The 25,778-nt window shown below is 38.3% G+C and overlaps 2 protein-coding genes across 5 annotated transcripts in view; both read left to right on the top strand.

Annotated features, from left to right (window-relative positions):
* The first annotated feature begins 400 nt into the window (after positions 1 to 400).
* Positions 401 to 10,930, top strand: LOC113676928 (phenylalanine--tRNA ligase beta subunit). Its single transcript, XM_027193668.2, has 21 exons — positions 401 to 564; positions 668 to 723; positions 1,178 to 1,230; positions 1,444 to 1,500; positions 1,853 to 1,922; positions 2,842 to 2,901; positions 3,055 to 3,219; positions 4,123 to 4,164; positions 4,497 to 4,605; positions 5,129 to 5,199; positions 5,468 to 5,529; positions 6,102 to 6,153; positions 6,429 to 6,490; positions 6,593 to 6,699; positions 7,205 to 7,305; positions 7,747 to 7,827; positions 8,135 to 8,227; positions 8,628 to 8,745; positions 9,104 to 9,168; positions 9,334 to 9,433; positions 9,612 to 10,930. Exons 1-21 carry the CDS (start codon positions 507 to 509, stop codon positions 9,761 to 9,763), a joined length of 1,734 nt encoding a protein of 577 aa, XP_027049469.2. The 5' UTR covers positions 401 to 506; the 3' UTR covers positions 9,764 to 10,930.
* Positions 10,931 to 11,786: 856 nt separating this feature from the next.
* LOC113676918 (basement membrane-specific heparan sulfate proteoglycan core protein) overlaps positions 11,787 to 25,778 on the top strand; it is a 42,628-nt gene continuing 28,636 nt past the window's right edge. Inside the window, exons 1-16 of one of the 4 annotated variants that reach the window (XM_089180780.1) lie at positions 11,787 to 12,034; positions 12,955 to 13,054; positions 13,975 to 14,613; positions 14,850 to 14,969; positions 15,280 to 15,392; positions 15,523 to 15,705; positions 16,008 to 19,770; positions 20,335 to 20,423; positions 20,702 to 20,788; positions 20,968 to 21,098; positions 21,183 to 21,294; positions 23,945 to 24,049; positions 24,316 to 24,443; positions 24,713 to 24,799; positions 25,030 to 25,088; positions 25,412 to 25,479. In XM_089180780.1, the coding sequence (XP_089036906.1) occupies positions 11,912 to 12,034; positions 12,955 to 13,054; positions 13,975 to 14,613; positions 14,850 to 14,969; positions 15,280 to 15,392; positions 15,523 to 15,705; positions 16,008 to 19,770; positions 20,335 to 20,423; positions 20,702 to 20,788; positions 20,968 to 21,098; positions 21,183 to 21,294; positions 23,945 to 24,049; positions 24,316 to 24,443; positions 24,713 to 24,799; positions 25,030 to 25,088; positions 25,412 to 25,479 (5,907 nt within the window). In that variant the 5' untranslated portion in view covers positions 11,787 to 11,911. Of the gene's footprint in view, positions 12,035 to 12,295; positions 12,464 to 12,954; positions 13,055 to 13,974; positions 14,614 to 14,849; positions 14,970 to 15,279; positions 15,393 to 15,522; positions 15,706 to 16,007; positions 19,771 to 20,334; positions 20,424 to 20,701; positions 20,789 to 20,967; positions 21,099 to 21,182; positions 21,295 to 23,944; positions 24,050 to 24,315; positions 24,444 to 24,712; positions 24,800 to 25,029; positions 25,089 to 25,411; positions 25,480 to 25,778 lie in introns of those variants that run through there. The other 3 variants (XM_089180777.1, XM_089180779.1, XM_089180778.1) reach the window with 3 other exon arrangements.

The raw sequence follows: 25,778 nt of genomic DNA, 5'->3' as shown, positions 1-25,778 counted from the left end.
GTGGCTTCGCTGCCCTGCTAACTTTTTGTTCCTGACCTGTCCCCTCTTTGTCCTTCATCTTCTGCCGCTATTCAACTCTTACTCAGTTTTCCAAATCCAATATGGCAGTCTGCACGGTCCGCAGTCTGCGTTTTATCAAGACCGTCTTAGAACTGATCAGTCGTGCGATTCATTCCACAAGTTAGCGTTGAATGAAATGTGTGACATTTTTAGTAAAAGCAAAAATCTATAATATATTTAAAAGAAAGGGCGAAATATCTGTAAATTTGCAAAAGTAAAGATTCTTTTGTCGGGAAAAAAGTAGTAAAGACATAAAGAAAGCCGCGGGTTTGTTGAAACTGGAAACTATAGTCTTATCTGAGCCCGCGCTCTAAGGAAATTCCAGAGAGGACTAAAGAGACTGGGAACAAGTATAAGAAAGGATTGGCTGATGAAATTACCCTAAGGATTTATTTATGATTTTTGTAACTTTAAAATTCTTTTCGTGAAAAGGTTATTCTCAAGACATGCCGACCGTGGACGTTAAGCGAGACTTGTTATTCAAGGCCATTGGAAAGGAGTACAGTAAGTATTATCGGTTCTAGTGTAATGCACGTGGTAAGATTTTCGAACAAGTAGAAGTGAAATACATAGGAAAGTGAAATAAAACAGGAGTTATTTGTTCCAGCGGATGAAGAGTTTGAAGAACTGTGCTTTGACTTTGGACTTGAACTGGATGAAGTGGTGAGTAGCATCTGCATTATATTCGTGCCTTGTATTCTCCATTTGTCAAAGAAAAGCAGCCTTTTTATGAGTACTATTTGGAATAACTAGAGTTATCTGGGCTTCCTCTAATTGACAGGATGGCAATTTGGTGTGCACGCTATATTTAATCACGGATAAAATTCTATAGAGTAAATTTGTCTAACAAACAAACAAACTGAACAAAACCTGATCTTGGAACCTTAATGAGAAATTACGCACACTTTAAAACAAAAATCAAGTAATCAGATGAATTTTAAAAATTGTTACCAAAATATGTTAACCGTTTGTCACTACTCAGTCACGACAGGAGATGGATACTAGGAGCTGCTACCAGCATATACAACATACCTCATTTTGTTGTTGGTGTTGTTGTTGATGTTGTTTCTTTTTTGTCCAATAATTTTCATGAGTTGTGATTCTGTAATCCACACAGGTTGAGGAAGGTGATGAAGGAGTCATCTACAAAATTGAAATCCCAGCCAACAGGTGGACTACATTTTATTTTAATTATAAACAACTTCTGGACTACAGGCATCATGCTAGATGTAGAAAGCTTCAATCTAGAAACATTTTTTAACTGTTATGCTTTTAATTTCCTTCATCCTTTGTAGTACCAAAATAAATATGTGTGTCAATAATTTTTTTGTTTAATGTTGATTTAAATTACTCCATTAACTTCATTATAATTTGATTACACAGATATGACCTTCTATGTCTGGAAGGAATCTCAAGAGGAATTCAAGTTTTTCTTGGAAAGTGAGTTTATTAGAGAATCCTGTAATTGAATTGTGACAATCACTCTGACGAAGGGCTAAGGCTTGAAATTTCAGCCTTTTAAACTCTTTACAGTGGCCAATTTGCATTTTCAACTCAGTTGATAACACCAAATTACCCTATTGAATTGTGACAATTGTTTTGTTAAAAAAATCCTTTAGTTTCTGCTGTGAGGTCAATTCACTTAATTCACTCAATTGATAAAACCAGCTTATCTTGTTATACTCCTACTGATGCAGCACCTCTGACAGTCTCTTTAGAAACTCGCCCACTTTATTAATATGTACCAAACCTTTCTGCATTTAGTGGCTTTCCTTCATTCCTTATATTTCAGGATAAAAGCTCCTAGATACAAAGCTGTGAAACCCAGTGGTGCTATGCAGAGATTAAAAATCTCCAAAAATGTATGTATTTTCTTCCCAGTCCTTTCTTGATATACTTATAGGGCATGTTGAGTCTTGTTTCAAGTTTTAATTTCTTTCCATGCTGAAAATGATTCTTTAGTTTAATGCGAGTCAATACACATAATGTGTATATTTTCCAACATCACAAATCGACTAAGTTGTACAATATAACAAGTTATAGTGTTATAAATTACAGTCTATACATGATATGATGTAAAACATTATGGAACCATTCAGCATAGTTGTATACGTGTGTATAGAACAGTCTGTAATCAAACAAAGGGTTTGTTTCACTCAACAGTAAATCCATTAAACCTATGATTCCTTGAGATTACCTTTGATTTTCACTGTTAAGCAGAAAGAGAATTTAAAAAAAAGATGTCCTATTAGAGGATGCTTTCATGATAATTATTTAACCACAGAAGTGAAAAGCAAGCTAATTGGAAAATGTGAGGTTGTCTGGTAAAGAGGAAATTGTCAAGTCCTGGCACTGAAAGAGTTAAATTTCCTACCATTTTGGTCCATTCTGAAAGGACAAACATTACTTAGATGTCATCAAAATCTGTGGATTATGTTAAATGTTCATTAGAAAGTTGGAACCCTCTAATGAAAAACTTTCCTAAAAGATCTCTCTTAGGAGAATAGTCTAATTTTCTTAGACTACCATATGACTTCAAGGAAATTTTGCTAAGTTTTTGAAAATACTAAAGAATATTGAATTGCACCAAGAGTAGGCTTCTTTATTTTTTAATTACATGGAGTGTAATTTAATTTGAAGAAGTGTGCTCCGGTGATTGTTAATTTAAGTGTGGTTCTTGAAACTCTTTTTGTTATATTGAGCAAGTGTTATTTCTTGATGAGTCATTTTCTCAAACATGTGATGGCAAAAAGTTGAAGGGATGTTTCTCTGTTTTTACAGACAGCTCTTGTCAGACCTCATTGTGTTGCTGCCCTCATAAGGAATATTACTTTCACTCAGGTAGTGTCATTTTTATTTAATTTTTAAGTTTTTTACTCAGGCTTAATAGAATCAATAAGCAACATCAATTTCATACTTCATCCTTCATCTATTTCCTGTTTATGAAGAGAGTCACCTATAAGCTTGTTCTCATTATAACTTCTTAAACTCCAGGAAAGTTATAACAGCTTCATTGACCTTCAAGATAAACTACATCACAATCTTTGTCGACGTAGAAGTCTTGTTGCCATAGGAACTCATGATTTTGACACACTGCAAGGACCATTTTTGTATGATGCTCTTCCTCCTCAAGATATCAAATTTATACCTCTTAACCAGGTGAGACATGATACAGATTTATTTACTACACTGTGAAAGATTATGTGGACTTAGTACCATGACAAAAGTGATATGAATTTCATTCAGTCATTATAAGGATGACTCCTTACATTTAACAATTAGGTTAGATTTAAAATGGTTTTGATGAAACACACTGGATGAGACTGTATCTGTGCATATATCTTTGATGGTGTTAGTAGTGAATTACACAGATTAAGATTGCCTTAAACCCATTGAGGATACATGCTCCCTGCATAATTTAGATTATTTTGTCGGTAGCATTTTAGCTTAACTGGAACACTCACACCACAGGACTTCTGTGTTCCTCAAATTAGAAACTCTATGCAAATAACCAATAAAATATGTTTCATTTTAAATTTACATGTATGACAAAAAAAAACTATACCCTGGTTTATACCACATCTCTTTGAATACAATATAGCCTAATGGGAAGTTACATTGAGATATCTTTATATGGACCAAATTTAAAACTGCAGAACTATTTTGTTCAAATCTATTTATGGTCTTGGGTAGTATCTTGGGATGTCTTGTAAATCAAAAAAACTCATGATGTAAATGTATGTACACTTTTTCTGCAAACTTGTTCAGTATTTTAGCACTTTGATGATGAATGTGCTCCTAATAACCAAGAAACTACAGTACCTTTTCATTAAAGGTAACCAATACTAAAAATATGATTTACTACATTTAAGAACAAGCTAATGGTATGTAAGTTATAGTTTGAATGGAAAAGCTGGCTCTACAGCAGTAGATTACTAATAGTTTTGAGGTGAATATTTTTTTTAGCCAAATGAGAAGCATTTTTTCTCATTGGCTGAAAATTGATTGATTAGAAGGCAAGCATACCTGTATGTCCTCTTAGTCCAACTTATTTTCTCTTAGACCAAAGAATTTACTGCTGTTGAATTGATGGACTTGTATAAGGTAGGAAGGAGCTGAATACTCTCAAAATTAATAATTTTTTCCTTCCCTCTAGGTCTTTTGGGGTTAAGCTGTTGGTTTGATCTGCATCAAGAATTTTTTAAATCTGTATTACCTTTACAACTACAAAACTTGAAAAATCCAGGGTTTAATCTGCAAAAATTGTGATATCTTCCAAATTTTTAGGAAAAACAATAATTGTTTTTGTGGAGTGGAAGTCTATCTTTACTTCTCTGTTTGCAATAAGTTAACTGTTATTTATACTGTAAGACCATTTTTTTTGGCCTCCTCTTTTTGCTTGTGGTTATTTATCATTTTGTTCATTCTGTTTAAAGGGGGAAAGCCACTTGAAACAGTACCTGCCAATCATTCGGGACAAACCAGTTTATCCTATCATATTTGATGCCAAAAGTGTTGTGCTGTCAATGCCACCAATTATCAATGGTAAGCTTCAAAACTGATTTGAATTGATTTAATTTCTTTATACTGTAATACAGCTGATATGTAGCCAATTTTGATGGTGCATCATTTATTTGTAAGAAGGAAAATTTGTTAAATGTCAGCTATGATTAACCATGACCAAGGCAAAAACCACATGTCTACCAGGAAGTGATTTCACTTTCTCTTTGTTTATACTTTATATTAGTAATTGCTAAAAGATTGGATATCAAAGGGGATCATTGTTTCATTTTACACGTGTTAAGTTTTCAGTTATAACCTTGAGGCTGTATACTACTTGTGGATCTGGTAACACTTGATTGGCCATAGAAATAAGGCACTACTCAAGACCCCTCTACAAGCTTGAGAATGATCATGCTATCTGTAAGAATGAAAAAGGGGATGAATGTAATGATGTTACTTTTTGCCCTTGCTGTAAATGAAAATCTTTCTGCAAAAATTTGGAAAAATTCTCTAAGCTTAGTGTTTTTAAAATACCAAATATTTAACCACATGCTTCGTATGTTAGGTGAACATTCCAAAATAACACTCAACACAAGAAATGTCTTCATAGAAAGTACAGCCACAGATCTTCACAAGGTATAGTGCTATTGCTGATGAGAATGAATACATCTGTGTTAAAATTTAACATGAAATCAATGTAACTAATGTATTTCTGTAAATCAGGTGACCATGAATGTTTATTTAATATTCATGGCTCCCTGCAATAACCAATCTTTTAGTAGCAAGTTTACATCCATAAACCTAACCTTAAACTGCAAGAGACTTTTATGTTGTTTTTTTTTCCTTTATTTATTTTCTTGGCTGGTGTTTGTATGAAAACAGAATCATTTCTCTTCATTATTAGGCTAAAATTGTCCTGGACACACTTGTGACAATGTTCAGTGTCTACTGTGAGGAACCATTTGTGTAAGTGTACAAGGAGTATTGTAGTTTATAAGACAAATTGCAAAACAGGTCCAAATTACTTTTTAGATCGAAATGTGATTTTTAAAGAACAATAAGATAATTTTGGCCTACAAGCACTCTTTTGTATAACAAATATTACACTGTATCAGTCCTTCAGATTTCTGCTAAAGTTCTAGTCTAAGAAAGATGTCTATTGAAACAACTTTGAATTATATATATAGCAGATCATCTGCAGAAAATAAATACAGGGTGATTCCACTGATGTAAAGAAAAGTCTCTAGGGCAAAGTTTGGTTTGATTTCCTTTAAAAACAAACATTTTGACCCCAAAGAAGTGACTTTAGCTTCACTTAAGGTCAAATTCGATTGATCTTCTTTTGACTCAAACTTTTTACATTACTTGTAGGTTGAATCAATCTGTAGGTACATTTAAGGAATATCAGAAGGCTTAGCTTATTTGGTAGCTGTGAAACTCACTGGGTTTATTTGACACTTTAAAAGGCCAAAATGCCGTATTAATGAGATATATTTAATTTGTTACCAGACCTTAAATGTTAACCTTTTCTGTTCCAGGGTGGAATCTGTTGAAGTTGAGCAGCCAGATGGATCAGTCCTTGTTTATCCAGTATGTTACATATCAAACTCACTTCTGCATCATAGCCAGCTTACACCACTCTAACCTGTCCACAAATCTTTTTTCTCGTGTCCATAGAACTAAAAAAAATGAAAGCCAGCAAAATCACCTGAATAAGCTATGGGCTACATGTTGAGTTGATCTTTTCTGACACTTTGACAAAGGTGTCAGATGACACACACAGCAGCACTGTTCATCAGTCCTTTGTGTGAAATTACCTAATTGAATCTGTACTAAAAGTTGCCTCTGTTTCCTTTTCACACTAGGAACTTAAATATCGCCATGAAGTGGTCAGTGTTGAGCAGATTAACAATAAAATTGGAATTAAGTAAGATGTTGTTTTTACTCAGTTATGTACATGTAGCAAGATAACACACAGTTCTTAAAATTAATTTATTGATCTGATTAAATTGTTTCTGCCTGTTCACAGGGAATCTCCAGAGAGAGTTGCAGAATTGTTGACAAGGATGTGTCTTCAAAGTGAGGTTACTGATGGTGGGAAAAACGTCAAAGTAGAAATTCCTCCAACTAGAGCAGATATCCTTTCATAGCATTTATTAATCTTGCTTTGAACTCTGTGGTTTTTATCTCAAAGAAATGTAATGTACCATAATCACAGTGTACTTCTGTTCATTTCCATATACATCCACAATCCTCTTGCTGAGGTGTTCTTTTGAAAGAGAAAGCACTTGTGCGCAGGTTTTGTGGCACAATTTGAAGCTTACTGATTAAATCTATATGTCTTGTGATTCATTTTCTTCCCACTTCTTAGCTCTGATGCATTTGTTGGAGAATGTTCTTCCGTGTAGTGCTGATTACTGTTGGAATCAAATGCCATTTTACAGCACCTAAAAAAACTCACTTTCGTCTTATTACATGACTTGGGCCTTTTAGAGTCTAAATTTGCCATCTCAAATGTAATGCAGCAAAAAAGGTGAATAGTGTAAGTCCATTGTCAAACCCTTGGGATGTTAAAAGCAGCTTAATGAAGCAAGGTTTGTCGCTCTTTGGTTACTCATGTTATTTTCTTGACCCTTCACAAATATTATCCATGAGTGTGATGTAATTGAAGATGTGGCCATTTCTCATGGATTTAATAACATTGTAAAGAGAATACCTCCAACCAATACTATTGCTAATCAGGTAAGATGAGCAAAACTTCATGTGACCTCTCTAAATTGGAATGAATTTGATAATTAGTTTACTTGGTTTACGAATCCTTTTTCTATCTTAAAATTATACACCTGCGTAAGGAAATAACATTTTCAGGTTGCAGATTGATAGGTTGTAGATCTTTGATTAGAGTAATCAATGTATAATTGATATAAGTTTCTCCATCACTTTTTTTAAAGTTTTATGTCAGTTAATTAGTGTCCTCAATTAGCTGTTCTGAAATAATTTTTTTCCTTTTTTTAAATCCAAGTATACATTTGTCAGCTCTTGTTTACTAAATCATTGTGCATGTAAATATAATGTAGGTTAGGATGTTACAGTCACAGTCGTTGCAATCATTTTGATCACAAAGCAGAGAACCCGGGGTGATTAACTACTGCAGCACCAAAAGTTTTGTTACTTCTTTTGCAGTTCAAGTTGAACACACTCTGTGATCTGCTGAGACAAGAAATAGCTCAAGCGGGCTTTACAGAAGTTTTAACCTTCGCTCTGGTAAGAGATTTTTTCCCGGATAGCTTTTCCCAGCGATTTCAATACATTATGTTTGTTTGCTGTGTTTGTGTGTTTTGCGTGGCTCAATGCTTCTGTTTATCATCATCAGAAAAGAAAATAATTCTAATAGAACTCAATTTGGCTCTTGTGTTCTTTACGTAAATACTTTTGTCAATTCTTATTAGAAAAGTGACACATCAACCCGAAAAGTCAATGTTAAAGACCTCTTGTCAGAATTGGCTTTTGTTTGTACATCCTTGGCTGTAATTGTTCTCAAGTCCTAACGATCTCTCTCTTCTTTTTCCAGTGTTCCCGTGACGATGTTTCGGAGAAACTCAAGAAGCCTTTGTCGTCTTCAAAAGCTGTTCACATCGCAAATCCAAAAACACTGGAATTCCAGGTTTACTATTTTTTTTTTCTTTTCGTATGGAGTTAAAATCTTTAATTTTCTTTGTACATGTATTTTAAAATTACGATTATATTTTTTTGTGCGAGGATCTCGCCTTTAAATCGGTGAATTGAAAAACCTTCGGTGTGTAAGCGGAGGAAGATTTAGAAGTGATTTCGTTTTGTCCCTCTTTGTCGTTTGTTCTTGTTATTGTGGCCTGTTTTAAAGAACTTAGCAGTGAAGCAGAATTTGTATAGGTGGAGATAGCGACCTGATCACGTGCGGTCTCTTATGTCTTACACCAGTTATCTTTGAGTCCTCGTGATATTTTTCTTTTCTCTGATCGGCTGCAGCTTGGTTTGAATCTTCCGCACTCATCAATAAGCACTCTGACTATTTCAATTACTTACAGGTTGCAAGAACAACACTCATTCCTGGCATCCTAAAGACCATTGGCTGTAACAAGAAGATGCCTCTTCCAATGAAACTGTTTGAAATTTCAGACGTGGTACACAGCGATGATCAGAAAGGTACAGTGCGATTTGTTGGTGTTCTTTGCACGACTTATACACTCACTACTTAATTAAATATTATTTGATTGCGGCTGATAAACAAAAAACGAAATAAGCCTCGCAGTAAAAACGCAATTAAATAAAGCATAAAAAGAAGCCTGAAAAAAAGTTAGACTTTAATAGGATTCGAGCTAAAACCTTTCCGATAACAAGTGAACGTTACTAGCAACATATTTGAAGCGAGGCACACTTTTTACAGTAATACCTTGTCTTAGTCAAGCAAGTCTTAATTAAGCAAAAAGCTATTCAAAATTTTGTCTTCGGTGGGTATGGACAAAATAACCAATGCTCCATGGCTCTTTTTTTCTTTTTCAAGATGTTGGAGCTCGAAATCACCGTCGTTTCTGTGCCGCGAATTACAACAAGACGCCGGGATTTGAGGTAAGGTCACTGTCACTGTAAGGGAAAGGTGCTGATTGATTAGGCACGCGAAGCTACGTTAAGCAAGCCTCGCGGTATTTCCAGCACTTTCCCTCAATGTCCATCTGAAGTTCGTTTGAGATCCCTTTTAGTTACGCCTTGAGTGAAGATTTTACCTATCTCCAGGTCATTCATGGTTTGTTGGACCGCACCATGCAGCTCCTTGAAGTACCGTACACAGAGGATAAAACGTCAGCACACGGATATTATCTGGAGGCTCATGCAGGTATCTGTGTTACTCCCTAAAACTACAATTGATAAAACAAAATTATCCATGAAATATTTTTTAAACGACTGAATGTCTAACTTATTGCCTGGGTAACTACCTTAAATAAAGATGTATGTTTGTTTATTCGCAAGCTGGTTCGCGCGTTCATTAATTTATTCATGTGATAATTTTTCAGATGAAACCTTCTTTCCTGGTCGATGTGCGCAGGTGATCGTTAACGGAAAGCCCATCGGCATCATGGGAGTATTACACCCAGAGGTTGTCAGCAACTTCGAGTTGAATTTACCATGCGCAGTGCTTGAACTGGACGTGGAGGAGTTCCTTTGAGGGAATCAGTAATTACTGAAATCAATAGCTGAGTTATTCAATAGTTGGCTGCCTGAGGCTGCAGAGAAAAATGAATTTAGGAAATATTTCTGAAGTCAGAGAATTGCCCACTTGCTCATTCAAGTATGCTGAAACACTTGAATTTGCATAACCTTGTTGATGAAGCTTTCTACTTCCTGTTAAGTCACATTTTATTTAGAGCCGTCGCTCTCCATGCGATTTGACCAGTAACTGAATAATACCCGCTATTTCATTGGTCGTTCCTCTAATTTACTCCTCTTGTTTTGACCATACTGGCGCACTAGTCTGAAAGTTTTTGCTAGATTTTTTCCGATTAAGAAGGTGAAAGTTTAGAAGGCTGAAGCTGAGTAGGAGCTGTTTAGAGGTGGAAAATAAAACAGCTCAAATATCTAAAAGTGCTTAAACTGAAACAAATCGAAATTTTGCTTAGTTCGCCGGTCTATTCGAAAAAAGATTGATTTCATTTTGCCGTTTGCCTGCTCAGTTATAAATCAGAAAAGGTGTGAGCAACAATTAGTAACGCGCTCGCCTATGGCCTCCGTGCTTCCTGTTAGTTCTCAAATCATTTTAACGTCATCTGTGTCTCTAACTTACAGATTGAATAAGGTGAAAAAGGAATCTATTTGTGAAATAGATTCGGCTGTCTGCCTACATTAATTTTCAAGAGCTCAAGAAGGTCACCCTAAGATAAGTTTACTCCGTACTGTGTGTTTTAATTAAAAAGTTTTAACCAAGAAGTTATAGTATTTCAATGCACAAATTCCAAGACAGTTAAAAAAGGCCCGATGTGTTGAAGAGCAAGGCCCCAGAGGAATGTCGGGTCTCTTCCTAGATCAGCAAATTCCATCACTGGTTCCTATACCACTCTGCTGCATCACTCTTCTGTACATTTAACGCCTCCATTGCGCCGATTACCTTAACAAAACTAATCTTATTATAACGGCTTAAATTTGTTTGTGTCCATGAAGGAGAAGAGATCTTGACAGACCTTTTTTCAGGCACTATGAACAATTGTGAGCAACTTAACTTGCCGATAAATCCCTCACTACAATAGCTGTTTTTCGTATGTATATATGTCGTGAGGGTGAAGATGAACTGCATTTTTCAGTGTGGGATTATAAAAATGAAAATAAACAAAATTAATAGGAGGTTTGTTTTAAGGATTTATTATTAACCGCAAAGGTCAGTTGGAAAAAAACCCGTGTTTGCTATCGATGACACTCATTGATATATGCCACATTTATCATTTGATGGATTGATGGATTGATGGATTTTCGTGCTTTTCGCTTTCCTTGAGGTCAAACCTCCAGAACTGCAAAGAAACAAAAAAGAAAATTGTTTCAGGTTTTCTTCGCGAGCTTGGCTGTTCTTGCTTCAGCGCATGGTAATTTCAAAAAATCTTAACGAAGAATCCTAACAAGATTTCTTAGGGATAAAGAGTGACGTTGGGAAGTAAATTCACCAGAACTACTGTAACTGAAGTTTCCACGTGAAACAAGACATGGACATGCACAGTTATTGTGCGTCACAAGTACAAAGAGAGGGCATCCTACCAGAGGGCATTTCACCCTTAGCTGGGTGAAATGGTCTGCGACAAGGTGTGGACATGCAACCCCAACAACTGATAGCCACACGGAAAGCTGACAGGAAACAAATTACGACTGAAATCGATACAACTTACGACGTATGCAAACAACAAACATCCATGGGTCATACAAACTGTTTACCAAGACAAGCCAAGAAATTCTACAGGTTGAAGAAAAATTTCCCTTTACTTTGTCATGTACCGTTACTAATTTCACGAGCCGAAACCAGAATTTTTTTTTTCGGTTAAAAGCGAAATAAGATTTATTTTGTAAGACCCGACGTTTTGACATAATCCCTGGATACAAGCTTTTTAACCAATCACAGTTTACTCCTCTGGGTCTAATTAAGTAAACCTTTCCACGAGAAATTATCGGACTTCCGTTTCTGTGTTTAAGATCAGAGCGGTAAGCGGTCCCGTCGGTATCGTGATCTTGCAAGGTTAAAGATAACGCGTAAGCGATATCTCTCGCTGATTAGTTACTGTGATCAAACTGAAGTCTGCGAAAGAATCGAACCTTTGTTTACAGTTTCATTACCCCCATGGTGCACCAAACAGGCGTACACTGTATGGTTAACGAAATGTTGCCCCGATTTTATGTAAGATTGGATCATGCCTTTGGTTTCCTGGCGGTGCTGTTGTTTACCATCAGCAGATCTTTAGAGGTGAGCTGTTCTTCCTTCGGTTTTGATTCGTTTAGTTAGTTCAGGTCTTGCAACAGATGAGGAGAAACCCAACCCAGGAATATGTATACTGCATGGCTTATTTTTTAATTCCTCAGCATGGGAAACGTTTCGATAATCTTGATTATACCGAGGATTGTTCTCATTTCTCTAACTTATGATTTGCGATAATACAAACGTTTTGAGGGTTAAACGTGGATTTTATTTTTCTCTGTGACTGCGTTGAGAGCGAAGTGGACCAACTTAGGTGCATGGCATGTTCATGAACCGTTTTGTCTAAAGAAGCACGCACGGACGATTAGAGATTTTAGCAGCTCTCACAAGACATTTTCCAATCGAACTCTACGCATGATTTTCGTTTCCATTCACATGAGAAGGCATCTAAACATTCTCAGATATTTTCAGTGGAAGGTCAGATACTTTGCAAACCGTGATTTTAAAATACCCAGAAATGAGCGTGCCCTAGAAGTCTTGGTTTATCTTTTAGGAAAAGTCATTTCAATCAAACTATTACAGAAAATCCCATTGCAGTCGAAGACATGAGAATCTAATTTGTTTAGACAGACTTGTGATCAAGTGCATTCCTTTGATGATTTATTTATTGAACCCTTTCGGAGAAGAATTCCATCTAAGTCATTTCGGAGTTCTTATCAAGACTGTCAGAAATTAAGTCAAGATCGTATCTGCTGGGTTGATATTCAATGATATTTAGTTCCAGAGAGATTTTAAGTGTTTATTTTACTTAAACAGCACGGTTGATTTTTCTTTTTCGTGCTTTGCCCGGTGTGCAGCCAAAAGCCACGAGTCGGATCAGACAGATTTTTACAGAATTCTTCATCCATTTATACCAGTTTTTTAAACATGCTCCACATTTTCAATTGTCTGGTTTTCTTCTTATCCAGAATCCTGATATCCAATCTGATAAATGGAATTCGCAAGTAGAAAGTTATGAATCAGCCATTTGGGAAAGGAGACCTTCAGTGCGTAAGGGAAGACCACCGGGTTAGTGAGCTGTTTTTGACTTGCAGCGGGAATCTCAACGGTGGATGTCCTTTGATCCACCTTGGTTGATAAAATTGATATATTGCAACAACGCCAACATATTCGCGCCAGGCAACACACACCATTCCGACAAAACTCATATGATCGATTCTTAAAGGACTGATGAAGACCCTCCTTCCTTAATATAGCTCATAGGTGAATATTCAAAACAGATTTAGGACCCGACGAGAGTCAGATTTCACTCAACTGTATAAAATACCTCCAGACCTGAAATAGCTCGTTTTAATGCTGGATTCCCCATATCTCAGCGGGAGATTTTCAACTCCGAGGAAGGCGATAAAAAAAACGTCACGAGAAAAGAATGAATTTTCAGGGTCCTTAGTCACCAGCATGCTTCTTCCCAAGAGTTTCTTCCTGTGTTTGGGATTTCATTTGTTGGATTCGAGCGTTTTGATCCAAACATTTTATAGATTCTCCGACCCTTTCCTCTTCAAGTTGAACTTTTGGCATTCAGAGTGTGAAACATGACAAGGTCATGTTAGGTCCGATTCGCTCACTTGTTCTGCTTTCGTTCGCAACACGATACATCGCCTCATGCCATAATCGTTTCCCAGGCTTTAATCCCGCGCCTACCACTCGACATAGCCTCATTTGAGGGGCGAGTGCGGGTTATCAACTGACCGAAAGCGTAGTTTTCGTCCTTTCAGACTTGAGGTTAGATTTTACGAAAGCCAAATGATAGGGATAGTCAACACACGTGGGTTTACTAAAATACAGTTGAATCGGTTGTTTTATATATTAGACATTTTGCATTTTCACACTTCTCGCAAAATCACCAACCTTTCATGGCAAGTGAAACGCATGGCAAAAGATTCCGGCTAATTATTTCTGTCTTAATTAAAGTTGCCATACTTTGACAGGTTGCTGCCCTCCTGAATTGTACCTTGGGTTTGAAAGCAGCACTTCATACAGTGATCATGACAATCGTGTCACAAGTGTTGACGCACCCTGCAGCAATTACGCCGACATGGATCTACAACAGGTTCAATTTAGGAGTGTTAAGTTGGCAAAGATGACTGATGCGATCACAATTGCCGTCTGGGTTAACTTGCAAACCATCCAGGGCATTCAGCCAATTCTGGTCGTAAGAGGACAACATGGCGAGCTTCGATTTGAGGTTGCTGAAGGTCACGTTACTTGGTTACACACCGCTTTTCGTCCACCAATAGCAACATTTGCGCTGATAAGCAATAAACCAGTTGTGAAAACTCAATTGTGGACACATATCGTAGCGCTATATGATGCTCACAACAATCGTGCTGCGGTATTTGTGAATGGGAAGGAAATACTTCAGGGCCCTAGTGCTGGTGGATCATTGGAACTAGCGTGGAATGAATTCCATGCTATTGGTAAATATAGAGTCAACAAGGTACTGGAGTTTAAACTGAGAGGGCTTCTTGACGAGTTCTACATCTACTTCTGTGCTCTTCCAAACATGGTTATTCAAAGATTTTTTCGAATGTGCCACATTGGTGGAAAATGCGCACCCTCACGACCAGGTAATTAAGTTTTAAATCATTTCGTCAACAATCTCTAATGTCTCTGCAAACGTCAGTAAGTATAAACCTTGTAATCACTCCTCTCACCTTTACCCCAATATAGCGGAGATATCTTTCCGAGCTGATCTTTTTCGTGGTACAAAAAGGAAACTGTACAAGAATACATCTTAATTGCGGAGCAGAAAACCGACTGAAAGAGCCTTTAAATATTATTCATCCGCTATAATTTTTCCTAGGTATCGATAGGGTGTGTGATGTCGGTGCTTTCCTTTGTTGGAATAGACGATGCATAAGGCAAGAGTGGAAGTGTGACGGCGAGAATGATTGTGGAGACTGGAGTGACGAAATTGGATGTGGTTGGTTCTACTTTCACTATTTTTTTCATTTTTCGTATGTAGAGCTACGGTAGGTTTAGTTTCATGTCTCCTCCTGCTCATGAAGTAGCAAGGTTTCTGAGCGAATTTGTTGGCTACAAGAAAAGAACCTTCAATGTTTCACCACCTCAACTCATCCAATTGTGTTTCCGTGATAAATTGGGCTAGATGAGATCAAGATATAGCAAAGCTGATTGACATTCCTTAACAAACAACAGCATCGTGAAGTTACTCGATGCAAGAGGATTTTTTCTCGTATCATGATGACGATGATTTAAAATTTTACCAACAGATGGTTTTTGTGCCCCTGGCGAGAAATTCTCTGTCTTTCAAGGACGATGTACGTTGTGCTTTTGCATGGGACGTTCTCAAAATTGTAGCAGCGCAAACGTGTACCGCGACAGGGTAGGTAAAAAAACTTGGTGTTAACTTAAGAATTTGTTTGCGAGGAAGCAAGTGTTTATCGTGATATGCCTCACTGATACGCATTTTATTAAATACTTTCCTTCCTTGAGTAAAGTTTGTCTTTATCCAGATCACTCTAAAATTAACGACCGATAACCGTCCAACTAATGTACCACTGGTGGGTGTGGATGGATCTCAAGTGTCCGGTATTACCTATACTCTTGATAGCTTAAACAATGAGCTATCGGCCCATAGTACGTCGAAGGGAAGAGTGCATTTCTGGGCTTTGCCAAAAGAATTTTTGGGCAACAAAGTAAGTTTAAGATTATATGATTGTGAATATATGTGAACTGCGAATATTCATGTATGATTACAGTTTGAATTGTCTTTTATGTCACAGCGTTGACTTAGCACATTTTCTTGCTTACAGGATTGTTTTCTTTCATTCTGTATCTTTGCTGTATTCAAGATTATACGAAAAAAATGAAAATTGTCGGTGTCGCCTCTAGCGAATGAGAAAATTGGTAGCAATGGTTGATTGTAGAGATTTAAAAAGAGCTGGCTCTGTAAAGATACACACCCTTATTAAGGTTTGAATTGCTTTTTTTATCGAAGCTGACAAGTTATGGCGGAAAACTACGTTACGCTGTCAAGTACATCAGTGGTAATGCGTCGACGGATACTGCAAATGTTCCATCGAGAAAAGTGAGAAGTGCAGAAGAAATTCTTACCATTAAGTCCTTAATGGAAGAATATGCCACTGGTGATGTCCGTGACGTAGACGACAATAACATTGACGTTGACACTGACGCCTCTGGAACAGAGGACCCTTCTTTGGATATGTCAGAACATATGTCGTCTACTATTTCGACGCAGTTTACATCTAGAAGCAGTAGAGTTAAAGAAATTCCTTTTATTTTACCCGAAACTAACGCAACGTCAAAACACACTATTAGTACGGATGGCACTAGAAACGTTACAGAGAACCCTGGAGCTTCAACTGCAGCGATAAAATTCTCAACCGAACGAACACGAACACAACGTCCATCAACACCAACCATACACACAGGAAACATTTTGATAACAGAAAATGTAGAAACAACACCTACTGTAGAGGTTGACAGAGACACCAACTTAAATACTGCTTCGGAAGATGGAGGAACAACAAAGAGAGTTTTTAGTTCAATTCCTTCTAAGTCAGAGCTGCCCGTAACTACCGCAACTCAACTGACGACGGGGAAAACTCTATCATTTCAGACCACTCAAGAAACTTCTGATCGATTAATTGCGAAATTGACACCAGACCCCTCTCTCACAACATCGAATCCTTGGCCTGAAAGTCGCAAAGAAGCAACCCCAACTGTTTTCTTTTCATCCTTGAGCACCCCGAAATCTATTTCGGAAGCAATCGCAACTACTCAAAACACGTATGACACAACAACGAATGTGTCAATAGGCAGTGAAAAAGCCAAAACAGCATCCTCAACCTACAGCAGTGACAGTCCTTCATTAGAAATGGTGACAACAATACCAGACAAGGCTTACACGACATCTAGTAGGATATCCTCTAGTGACAATTTACCAGATACTAATACTTATCCCTCCGAGCCTAATGCACCAAACAGCGGTCAAGATGGGCCACCCAACATCCTACCTTATTCGACCTACAGCACTAGGGATCCTGCTACTGAGATGAGACCACCAGAAACGTTTTCCACTTCCACTAGTCGAGTCACCGAAATAGAAGAGGATTCAACTAGTGCCGCGGCAGTGCCTTCCTCAGCCTACACTACCATGGAGCTTATTGATCATTCATTCAAAGAAATGTCAAAAACTGCTCTCCACAAGACGGATCACATCAGCACTGAGGGGGCTACTACAGAATACGTTACAGTACCTCCAAGAATGTCTGAAACGACAATGATAACATCGAGTGGTGCTAAACAGGAAATGACAAATACCGTATCTGTTTCACCCGATGGTACTGACGTTTCTACTTTGAGAACCGATACTGATGAATCAACTATTACCAAAAGTGAAACAACTGGTATTATAAATTCTTCTCAATTTTCTGTCAAAACCACTTCCCATGGAATTAGGACAATTTCAAGCAAGACGAATGATAACGAAGATGCCACTACCACTGCAACATCTCCTTTGGCCTACAGCAATGAACAACTTTCTTCGGAATCTTTGCCATCCGTAACAGATTCGTCTTTTACCAAAGTATCACCGGACGGTGAAAATGCATTAACTACCTCTGGTCTTCCTACCGCCCATATCACACACCTGCCTACCACAAAAATACCAGATACTTCTCAAACAGAGAGAGTATCAGACACCGCTTACACATTAACAACCTCAGTCGATGATGGAGATGAAACCACTTACATCCCGAGTTCTTCAGACTACCAAACTGATGTTCCGTTTTCAAAAATCGTGACATCGACAACAGATCCTTCATCCATGAAAACCAGTGAATCCACAAATGTACAATTTGAAACAAGTGCTACGATGCCTCCTTTATCCTTCAGTACTGAAAGACCACCAGATGTATTTCACGTAACAACGAAGAAATCAACGGATAGTCTAGATGGACCTTCCACTGCCAGTGTACATGTACCAAGTACTTCGTACAAACTGACGGATTCATCTACTGCTGGCAAAGATGAGGCAACCACTTCCATTGATCTATCAGTTGTTAGTAATGAAAGGCCAAGTGCCAAGAGAGAAATGACTATAGCACTTAGAACAGATACAACTTCTGTCGGTGGTCAAGATGAAACAACCTCTTCCTCTCCTTCTTCAGCCTATAGCAATAGCATTCCAACCTCGGAAACCAGAATAACTGGTACTGTAGAAGAAATGAGCACCAACGTACCTCCTACGACGTACAGTTCTAACCAAATAGCCACAGAATACACCAAAACAGTACCAGGTATATCTTTCACAGAAAGAGGTGCATCTACTGATGGAGTAAATGAAAAAATCATGACTGAAGTCTCATCATCCTACATAAAGAAAGGACCACCCTCAGAATCCTTAACAACCAAATCAAGTGCCTCAAGCACAACAATGGTTCCTGGTGAAGATGGATCAAACCCTGGCTTGTATACAACAGCCCACAGTACTGTTGGGCTTACCTCGAGAACGACAAGAAAGAAGCCAAATATGTCACCTTCAGACGTGGTAATGGTCAATGATGGAGATGGATCGACCAGTAAGCCTCCTCCTTCAGACTTTAGTACTGTAACTACTACCGTGGTAACTGAATCAACGATACCTAATACGCTTTACACAAAAACGAAAGCCTCGACAGGTCAGATTGATGGAAGGGATGAAAAGGCTACCGCTGCACCTGCCACATTCCACAGTACCAACAGAGTCACTCGAACGATGGCGACTGCAATTTCAGATACAGTCTATTCGAAAACGATGGTAGTTACCACTAGTAACAAAAAAACAATCGATGAAACGGGGAAACCAACCTCAGAATCCGTATCCACAGTATCTGGTACTTCTTCCACAGGTCCAATATCGGTCGATGGTGATGATGAAACAACCACTGATGTGTCTCCCTCAGCCTACAGTACTGATGGGACTACCTCGAGAACGGTAACAAACACACCGTATACAGTAGCAGTTGATGGCGAAGATGTATTGACCACTACCCTTCCTCCTTCAGGCCACAGTACTGACACAACAATCATGACGACTATATCAACAATACCTGAAACAATTCATGCATCGACGAAAGTATTGACCGATCAGACCGGCGCTACCGATGGAAGAACCACTACCATGCCCTCCACATCCTACAGTACTGACAGAGCCATTTGGAGAAAGTCAGCAACCTTTGCAAACGAATTTTACACCAAAACGATGGCAGCTACCATTGGCGACGTAATAACAGTCGACACAACGGAGAAGCAGACTACAGAAACCCTTACAACAGTATCAGGTACGTTTTTTGCAAGTTCACCACTTGGTGGAGGCAGAGCAACCACTAGTGTGCCTTCTTCTGGCCACAGTGCTCCTAGAATTACCACGACAATAACTAGACCGCTAAGTATTCAGACAATGAAGACAACAACTGCAGATGCAACTAACGCGAAAAAGGTAATGACCACCACGGGTTACGAAAAAACAACCACGGCTGCGTCTCCCGTCACTTACAGAAGAACCGGTGCTTCCTCGACGACAGTGACAAAAATAGCAGATATGGCTCTAACAAAATCAAGGTTAACGACCGGAACGGATGATGAGACCACCACATCTGTGCCTTCTTCAGCCTACGGTACTTCCAAGACTACTTCCCAAACAACATCGTCTGCCACGACATCGACAGAAGAACCGACGTCGCAGACAGAAACACAAGGTTGTGTTTATTTATTTACTCACAAAGTCGCATACCATTCAATACCACGAGCGTATCATATTACATCCCGGCTCTCTACCGTTCACGTCTTTTCTTTTAAACACTTCGGGTGGATTCTAGTTTTAAAGTTGCCAGGCGACTATGCAGAGATAAAAATTCTTTTCTATGAAATTATATCACTTGGAGCCCCCAATTACTTTTAAAGTCAGTGGAAATTTTTATCCAGCGAAAAGCATGTTCGTCACTAAGAATTGTCCTTCCCATTGCTTGTGTAATGAAGTTGGGACCCTCAGTTGTGTTCGACGATGTTCCTATTTGTGAAGGTAACGAAAGGTAGCGAAAGAGAATTAGTGTCGCGTACTTGTGAAAAGAAAATTTGCTTCAGGGTAGATGGCAAAAGGGCCTATCTAATTTTGCTAAAGAACTTCACAATGCCAACATCAACACCATGCGTTGGGCTATTTTTTAATTAATAAGTTCTGTACATGACACGTAAGCAGATCTCCTCTTCCCTAACATCTTTGAAATTTTCGATTTGTTTACCATTATTGTTGAATTTTTTAGGAGATGTAACACCCTCAACCCCTGTAACTCAACCCACAGCCCCTCCACCTACTGCGGCTGGGAAAGGAACAGAGGCAGTGCGAATTATGGTATGGATTATATAGAACTGATTTATCCAGTGTTCTCGTACTAGAAAGCTGGTTCTGGAAAATCGTTTTAAGTGACTTCAATTCTCCGTTAACGCTTGGCCACCTGTGCAGATATCATCTTTAGAATAAAGTAAAAGTAATTCTTAACTTATGATTTTTTATATTCACTGAAGAAACTGAAAGTGCAAGTTTGCTTTTAAATGATTTGCAAGGTAGACAGGGAAAGAGGGTTAGCACACATTATATGAATGATTTTCCTTCCATTATTTCGCTCATAGGGAAGAGATGGCAGCGTAATTCTCTATCATGGAGTCCAATCAGGCTCTGGGAATTACCAAGCTGCCGTTGAGATCAAGCTTATTGAGGTATGAACAAAAATATTGAAGTTAGAGGATTTATGTACCTTACCTTTTTACCTTTTTACCTTTTTGCCTTTTTACCTCCATTTTAATAGTCTAGTGAGTCATTGTGCGAGAAACATTTGAGCATATTTTCAAATGCCACACGGATTATTGATTGATTGTTTATTCCTCATCTTTCTTAGGAGGGATGGACTTCAACTGATGGAGTGCCAGTCTCCAGGGATAGTTTCATGAGGGTGTTGTCAGATGTTCAGGGAATATTCATAAGAGCCTCTTATGGCGATCGACGCTCCAGTTTAGTCGAGTCAGTTAGGTACGTGATTACTTCTTTGTGACTACTGAAAGAAATATTTTCCATTTAAGAGATTTACACTGACGTCTTTTACTGTTTGGTAAGCATTAAAGATGTCTCTCTCGACGTGGCATCTCAAGAAGACGCAGGCTATGGCAAAGCCTTGTTGGTGGAAAAATGCGAATGCTCAAAAGGATACGACGGACTGTCCTGTGAAGTAAGTTATCAATTCAGTGTTCATTTTATCTACGAAGCAAGGTATCAATATTAAACAAATCATCACCTTGCATTGTTTTGATGCTGCATTGACTTAAATGTAGGGAAATGGATCACCTTGTGTCGCCAGCGTAACCATTTTTTTATAAGTTCCTTTCAACAATGATTGCAACTATTTGTTTTTCTTAAAAAAAAAATGTGTGATACGTTGCAAAGTTTTGAACTCTTTTCTCTTTTCATCTACCATTCTAACATAGAAACTGTGATAAATAATCAGCGTATCAAGAAAAGCTGGTCAAATTCAAAGACAATGCCCTTTGTTTAGTATCTCAAATATCCATAAAAGGATATCTTGAAACAATAGCTTTAGAGCCAAACAATGGCTTATTAATTCACGAGGGAAATTCAAACTCGCTGCCATTACAATAGCGAAATTCACGAGGTAAATTCAAACATAGCCGATTACTGCACGAGCGCGAAATTTGAATATTTAGCGAAAGCGCGTGTATGTCAAATCTTACCCTGGGGAGGAGTAGGGAGTTACTTTTTGTTCAAGGTCACTTGCTACTCAGGGAGGGTTGGTCAAGACATAGCATGTCGCAACTGAGAGACTGACAAAGAGTGATGAAACCAAATGAAATTTGTGTGAATGGTCACGAATGAAACTTGTTTGAATTAAACTCATTCCGTGAAACTGAAAAAATCGCATTACCATCGCAAGCAAAAAAATCGCAGGTGTAACCGCGGCTTTAGAACAGGGTCTTGGTTTGCGTTTGTTGCGCACTGACATTGACGAAGTTTTTCATCCTCTGGAAAAAAGAACAAACAAAAAACAAAAACCGAGATGAACTTGAATCCTTTGAGAGATGAGTGACTGAACGCCGCTGAAGATTTTATGTACCGTGAAGATGGCATCTGATTTTCCAGACGGCAAGATTTGTGAGACAAGATAAGAAGTCTATTGTCTTTTCACTCTCTTGATCTCAAACGACATTTTCCACCGACGATCTTTATTACATTACGGCTTATTCTCGAATACATGTCGGAACATAAGGATGCTCGTTACTCACATTGGCTAAACTTCAGAATACCCCGCAACTCATTTACATGTGTCGGGAGGCTTCCATCTCACCCGATACTCTTTACGTCCGTCAATGGAACGCACAGCCAGAATTTTTGCGACTTCGTAGTACTTCGACATTTTTTTCGCAATAACGAGATCTAACTTTGACAAAGCTCACTTAATGATCACTGAAAAATAGCTGTCTTTATGGCCACGCACTGAAAGAACATAAAATTATCATACGGCAACAATAGTAACGTTAATTATGCGATGTTCCATTGTCGACAAAAAGGAAGGCAGAGCAGTTTAAAACTATCACCTCTTTGTTAAATGCCGCGCATGCCGCCAGAGTTTTCACTGGAAGACTAAAGTAGAACGACAACCCGCAAATATCACTGATTTTTTTAGTCCAGCGATTTAACTCGGCGTTATTCTTAATTCCTAAGAAGTATTTTCCCAAACGCCAATTCTTTCTTCTATTTTGTTTTACGTTACGACTAAAACTAGATAGTTTTAAAACTATCACCTCTTTGTTAAAAGCCGCGCGCGCCGCCAGTGTTTTCACTGCAAGACTAAGTTAGTTACGAGAGTGAAAGCGTGATAGTATGAAGACTAGCGCTTAAGTCAGCGCTTCTTTGATAAGAGAAGCAAAACTCTTGACCAAGTGAAACCATCGATAAAAGCTTCATCGTTTTGCGGCGTTGTGCTGCGCGCTATTATCAACTGATCCAAAGTACAGTATAAAGAATTCAGCATTTCCAGGTATCTTGTTTGGGGTTAATAACAATAGTGAATTGTTGCTTTTTTTCCTCTCGTCCTCTTGCCGAGTATAGTTCGTGAATGTTGTTAACAACAAAGCATCCTTATTGTGTTAATAAATTTATAATCAACTGGTTCGCTGATAAAAAAAAATATACTGAGAGACCAAGCATAGTGAAGGGCATTTTCTCCCTTGGGTACCCCTGTGTGAACAGCACGCTTATGAGCAACTTTTCCAACCCCTCTCCCCAAGTGCCGCTAATTTGACACGCCGACAATTTTGCGACGATTTGAAATTCATCTTCGTCGAGTCTTGGCACAATTCCCTCAGCGCAACAAACAACAAAAGGCTTTTGTTTGAACTTGTGAAGTCGAATTTAACCCACAACAATGGCTCATTTCTTGATACGGAGTTGTTTGATGATTTCAAAGGTATCCAGAAGTGAGGCTCATTCGACTGGACGCCTCACCAGGGAGAGAAATGGATGCTTGTTGAAAACGCACCCAGGGACAAAATACGATACATTATTTTTCTACCGTATTCTTGGTACATAGTATGTACTTTTTTCGTGGTAAACCTACGATGATATAGACGTTCAGTTACAAGAAAGTTATGTCCTGAAACCGTACGTCATACCTAGTAACTTTTAATTACACAATGGTATCGCTATTTTAGAAGCGATATCATTTTACGGAAGGGGCTCATAGCAAACTTGAATTTAGACGGGTGCTTTTTTCGGAGGGGAGTATGTGATAGGTTGGTTTCAGATCAGTTGACTTTGCCAAAATCATTTCTCTAAATCCTTCTCATGTTGGTTTCTTTTGATAGTACTGTTCCCCAGGCTACACGCGAACTAGTGATGGACTCAGTTGTAAAAAGTGTTCGTGTAATGGACATTCAGATGTTTGTGATCAGGAAAATGGCACTTGCTTTGTGAGTTTTTCGTTTCCTCTCAAAGAAATATATTACAGTTTTCCTCTTACTGTAATATATGCTTGAGACTTTAAATGTATTTTGGCTATGCGAAGTGTGGTTTTTGCGTTATAGACATTATCAGGAAACGTCAAGAGCACGCAGAGCTTGACGAGAATAAGTTTTTATCAACCTTAATCGATGGTTATAACTGAGTGGATGCTGTTATGTATTCCCTGATTGTCCCTTCGTTTCTTTATGACCTCACCGCCAAATCTTTTATTTAGGACTGCCGTTATAACACCGAAGGTTCGCTCTGTGACAGGTGTCGGCTGGGTTACTTTGGAAACGCCTTGAGAGGAACTCCCGCTGACTGCAAGCCGTGCCCGTGTCCGCTGACTATATCTCCAAACCAGTACGCCTCTATTCTTTATCTTAATTTTTCTTATATCCTCTATGTTATGCAGCAACATGAGATAAGCAGCAAATTTCGACTATTTTAATGGAACTTTTCCACAGCTCGTGCCTTTTTAATGAAATAGCCTGGTGACGATTTGGTCTATATCTTCGTCGTGATGTAGTTGTTTCCATTTTAGAAATACCAGATGATTATCTTTCACCAGCATATGGCCACAGTATAGTGTAGCTAATGTTTCGTTTATATTTTCTGATATCTGTTTCCAGGTTTAGTCCAACTTGTTTCTTAGACAGTGACGATCTTCCAACCTGTGACGCATGCCCTGTAGGATATTCTGGACGAAATTGCGAGTTGTAAGTGTGTTATGTTCAGCGGTGCCTTTGGGAACTCACAACTTAAGCAGCATGTGAGGAACGCCATTTGTGTAACTGGTCATGCGCTTCAAAATTCATGCAATTGCATAGCTAGTCTTATGCGTTTGAACAGTGTTTTGCACAACACATTGCCCCTCTTGTGTCTTTCATACTTTACATGAAACTTGAGAAGCTGCAGTTAAATCCGCGTACTTTGTGCCTACCTACAGATGTGCAATAAACTACACAGGAGATCCCATGATACATTATTCCAAATGTGAACTAGCAGGTAACGCCAAAGTTTGTCTGTTCTTTAGCACCATAAGTTTGTTTTGAATAAACGGGAACAAAGATATTATAAGCATAGTTTCTATCCATAAAGTGGTTCTTCAGCAGACAATGCAATTCGTCGAGGTAGCTTTTATTCTATTCGACCTGCTCATATTCAAAGTGTTTTGTTGTTGTTGTTTTTTTTTTCGGATTTTCTACTCTTTTTTCTCACTTTTCTCGTCTTTCTCTGCTGGTGCCCAACCTGCAAATTTGTTAATTTTCATGATCAGTTCAGTTACGAACTATAACCATTTCATCCTATTCCGCTGCTTCTTCGTGTAGCACCAACAGAGTGTGACACTCGCGGCAGTTTAGACACTGATTCTGACGCTCGGAAATGTCTGTGCAAGGTAAAAACGGAATTTCGCCACATTTTTCTGTCTATATTATAGTTTGGCATCTTGTTGAAAGTTCCAAAAAAAATTATGTATAGTAATACCCCTTAGGGCTAATAAAATATGCGTAGTTATTATTCTCTGCATCCTTACCAATCCCGAATATAGCTTTGAAATGTTGTATCCTAAGCAGCGTGGCATTTCTGAGTTTCTTAAAGGTTTTCAACCCGTTTGCGGTAAATAGAAAGTTCAAAAACTAGTTGAGTCTTCCAAGTACTGTACTTAGGCCGATAGAAAATACAGAAAATCCTTAC

This window comes from Pocillopora damicornis, chromosome 8 (genome assembly GCF_964200805.1).
Source record: "Pocillopora damicornis chromosome 8, jaPocDami1.2, whole genome shotgun sequence".
NCBI classification, from domain to species: Eukaryota; Metazoa; Cnidaria; class Anthozoa; order Scleractinia; family Pocilloporidae; genus Pocillopora; species Pocillopora damicornis.
The sequence above is the reverse complement of the archived record's forward strand: the minus strand, read 5'-3'. Positions and strand labels throughout refer to the sequence as shown.

Excerpts from the sequence above, each read along its gene's own strand:
- LOC113676928 (XM_027193668.2), top strand. The coding sequence starts at position 507 with ATGCCGACCGTGGACGTTAAGCGAGACTTGTTATTCAAGGCCATTGGA. Across the intron at positions 6,700-7,204 it reads AATTCCTCCAACTAGAGCAG|ATATTATCCATGAGTGTGAT; the intron begins ATATCCTTTCAT and ends GACCCTTCACAA. Across the intron at positions 9,169-9,333 it reads ACAAGACGCCGGGATTTGAG|GTCATTCATGGTTTGTTGGA; the intron begins GTAAGGTCACTG and ends ACCTATCTCCAG.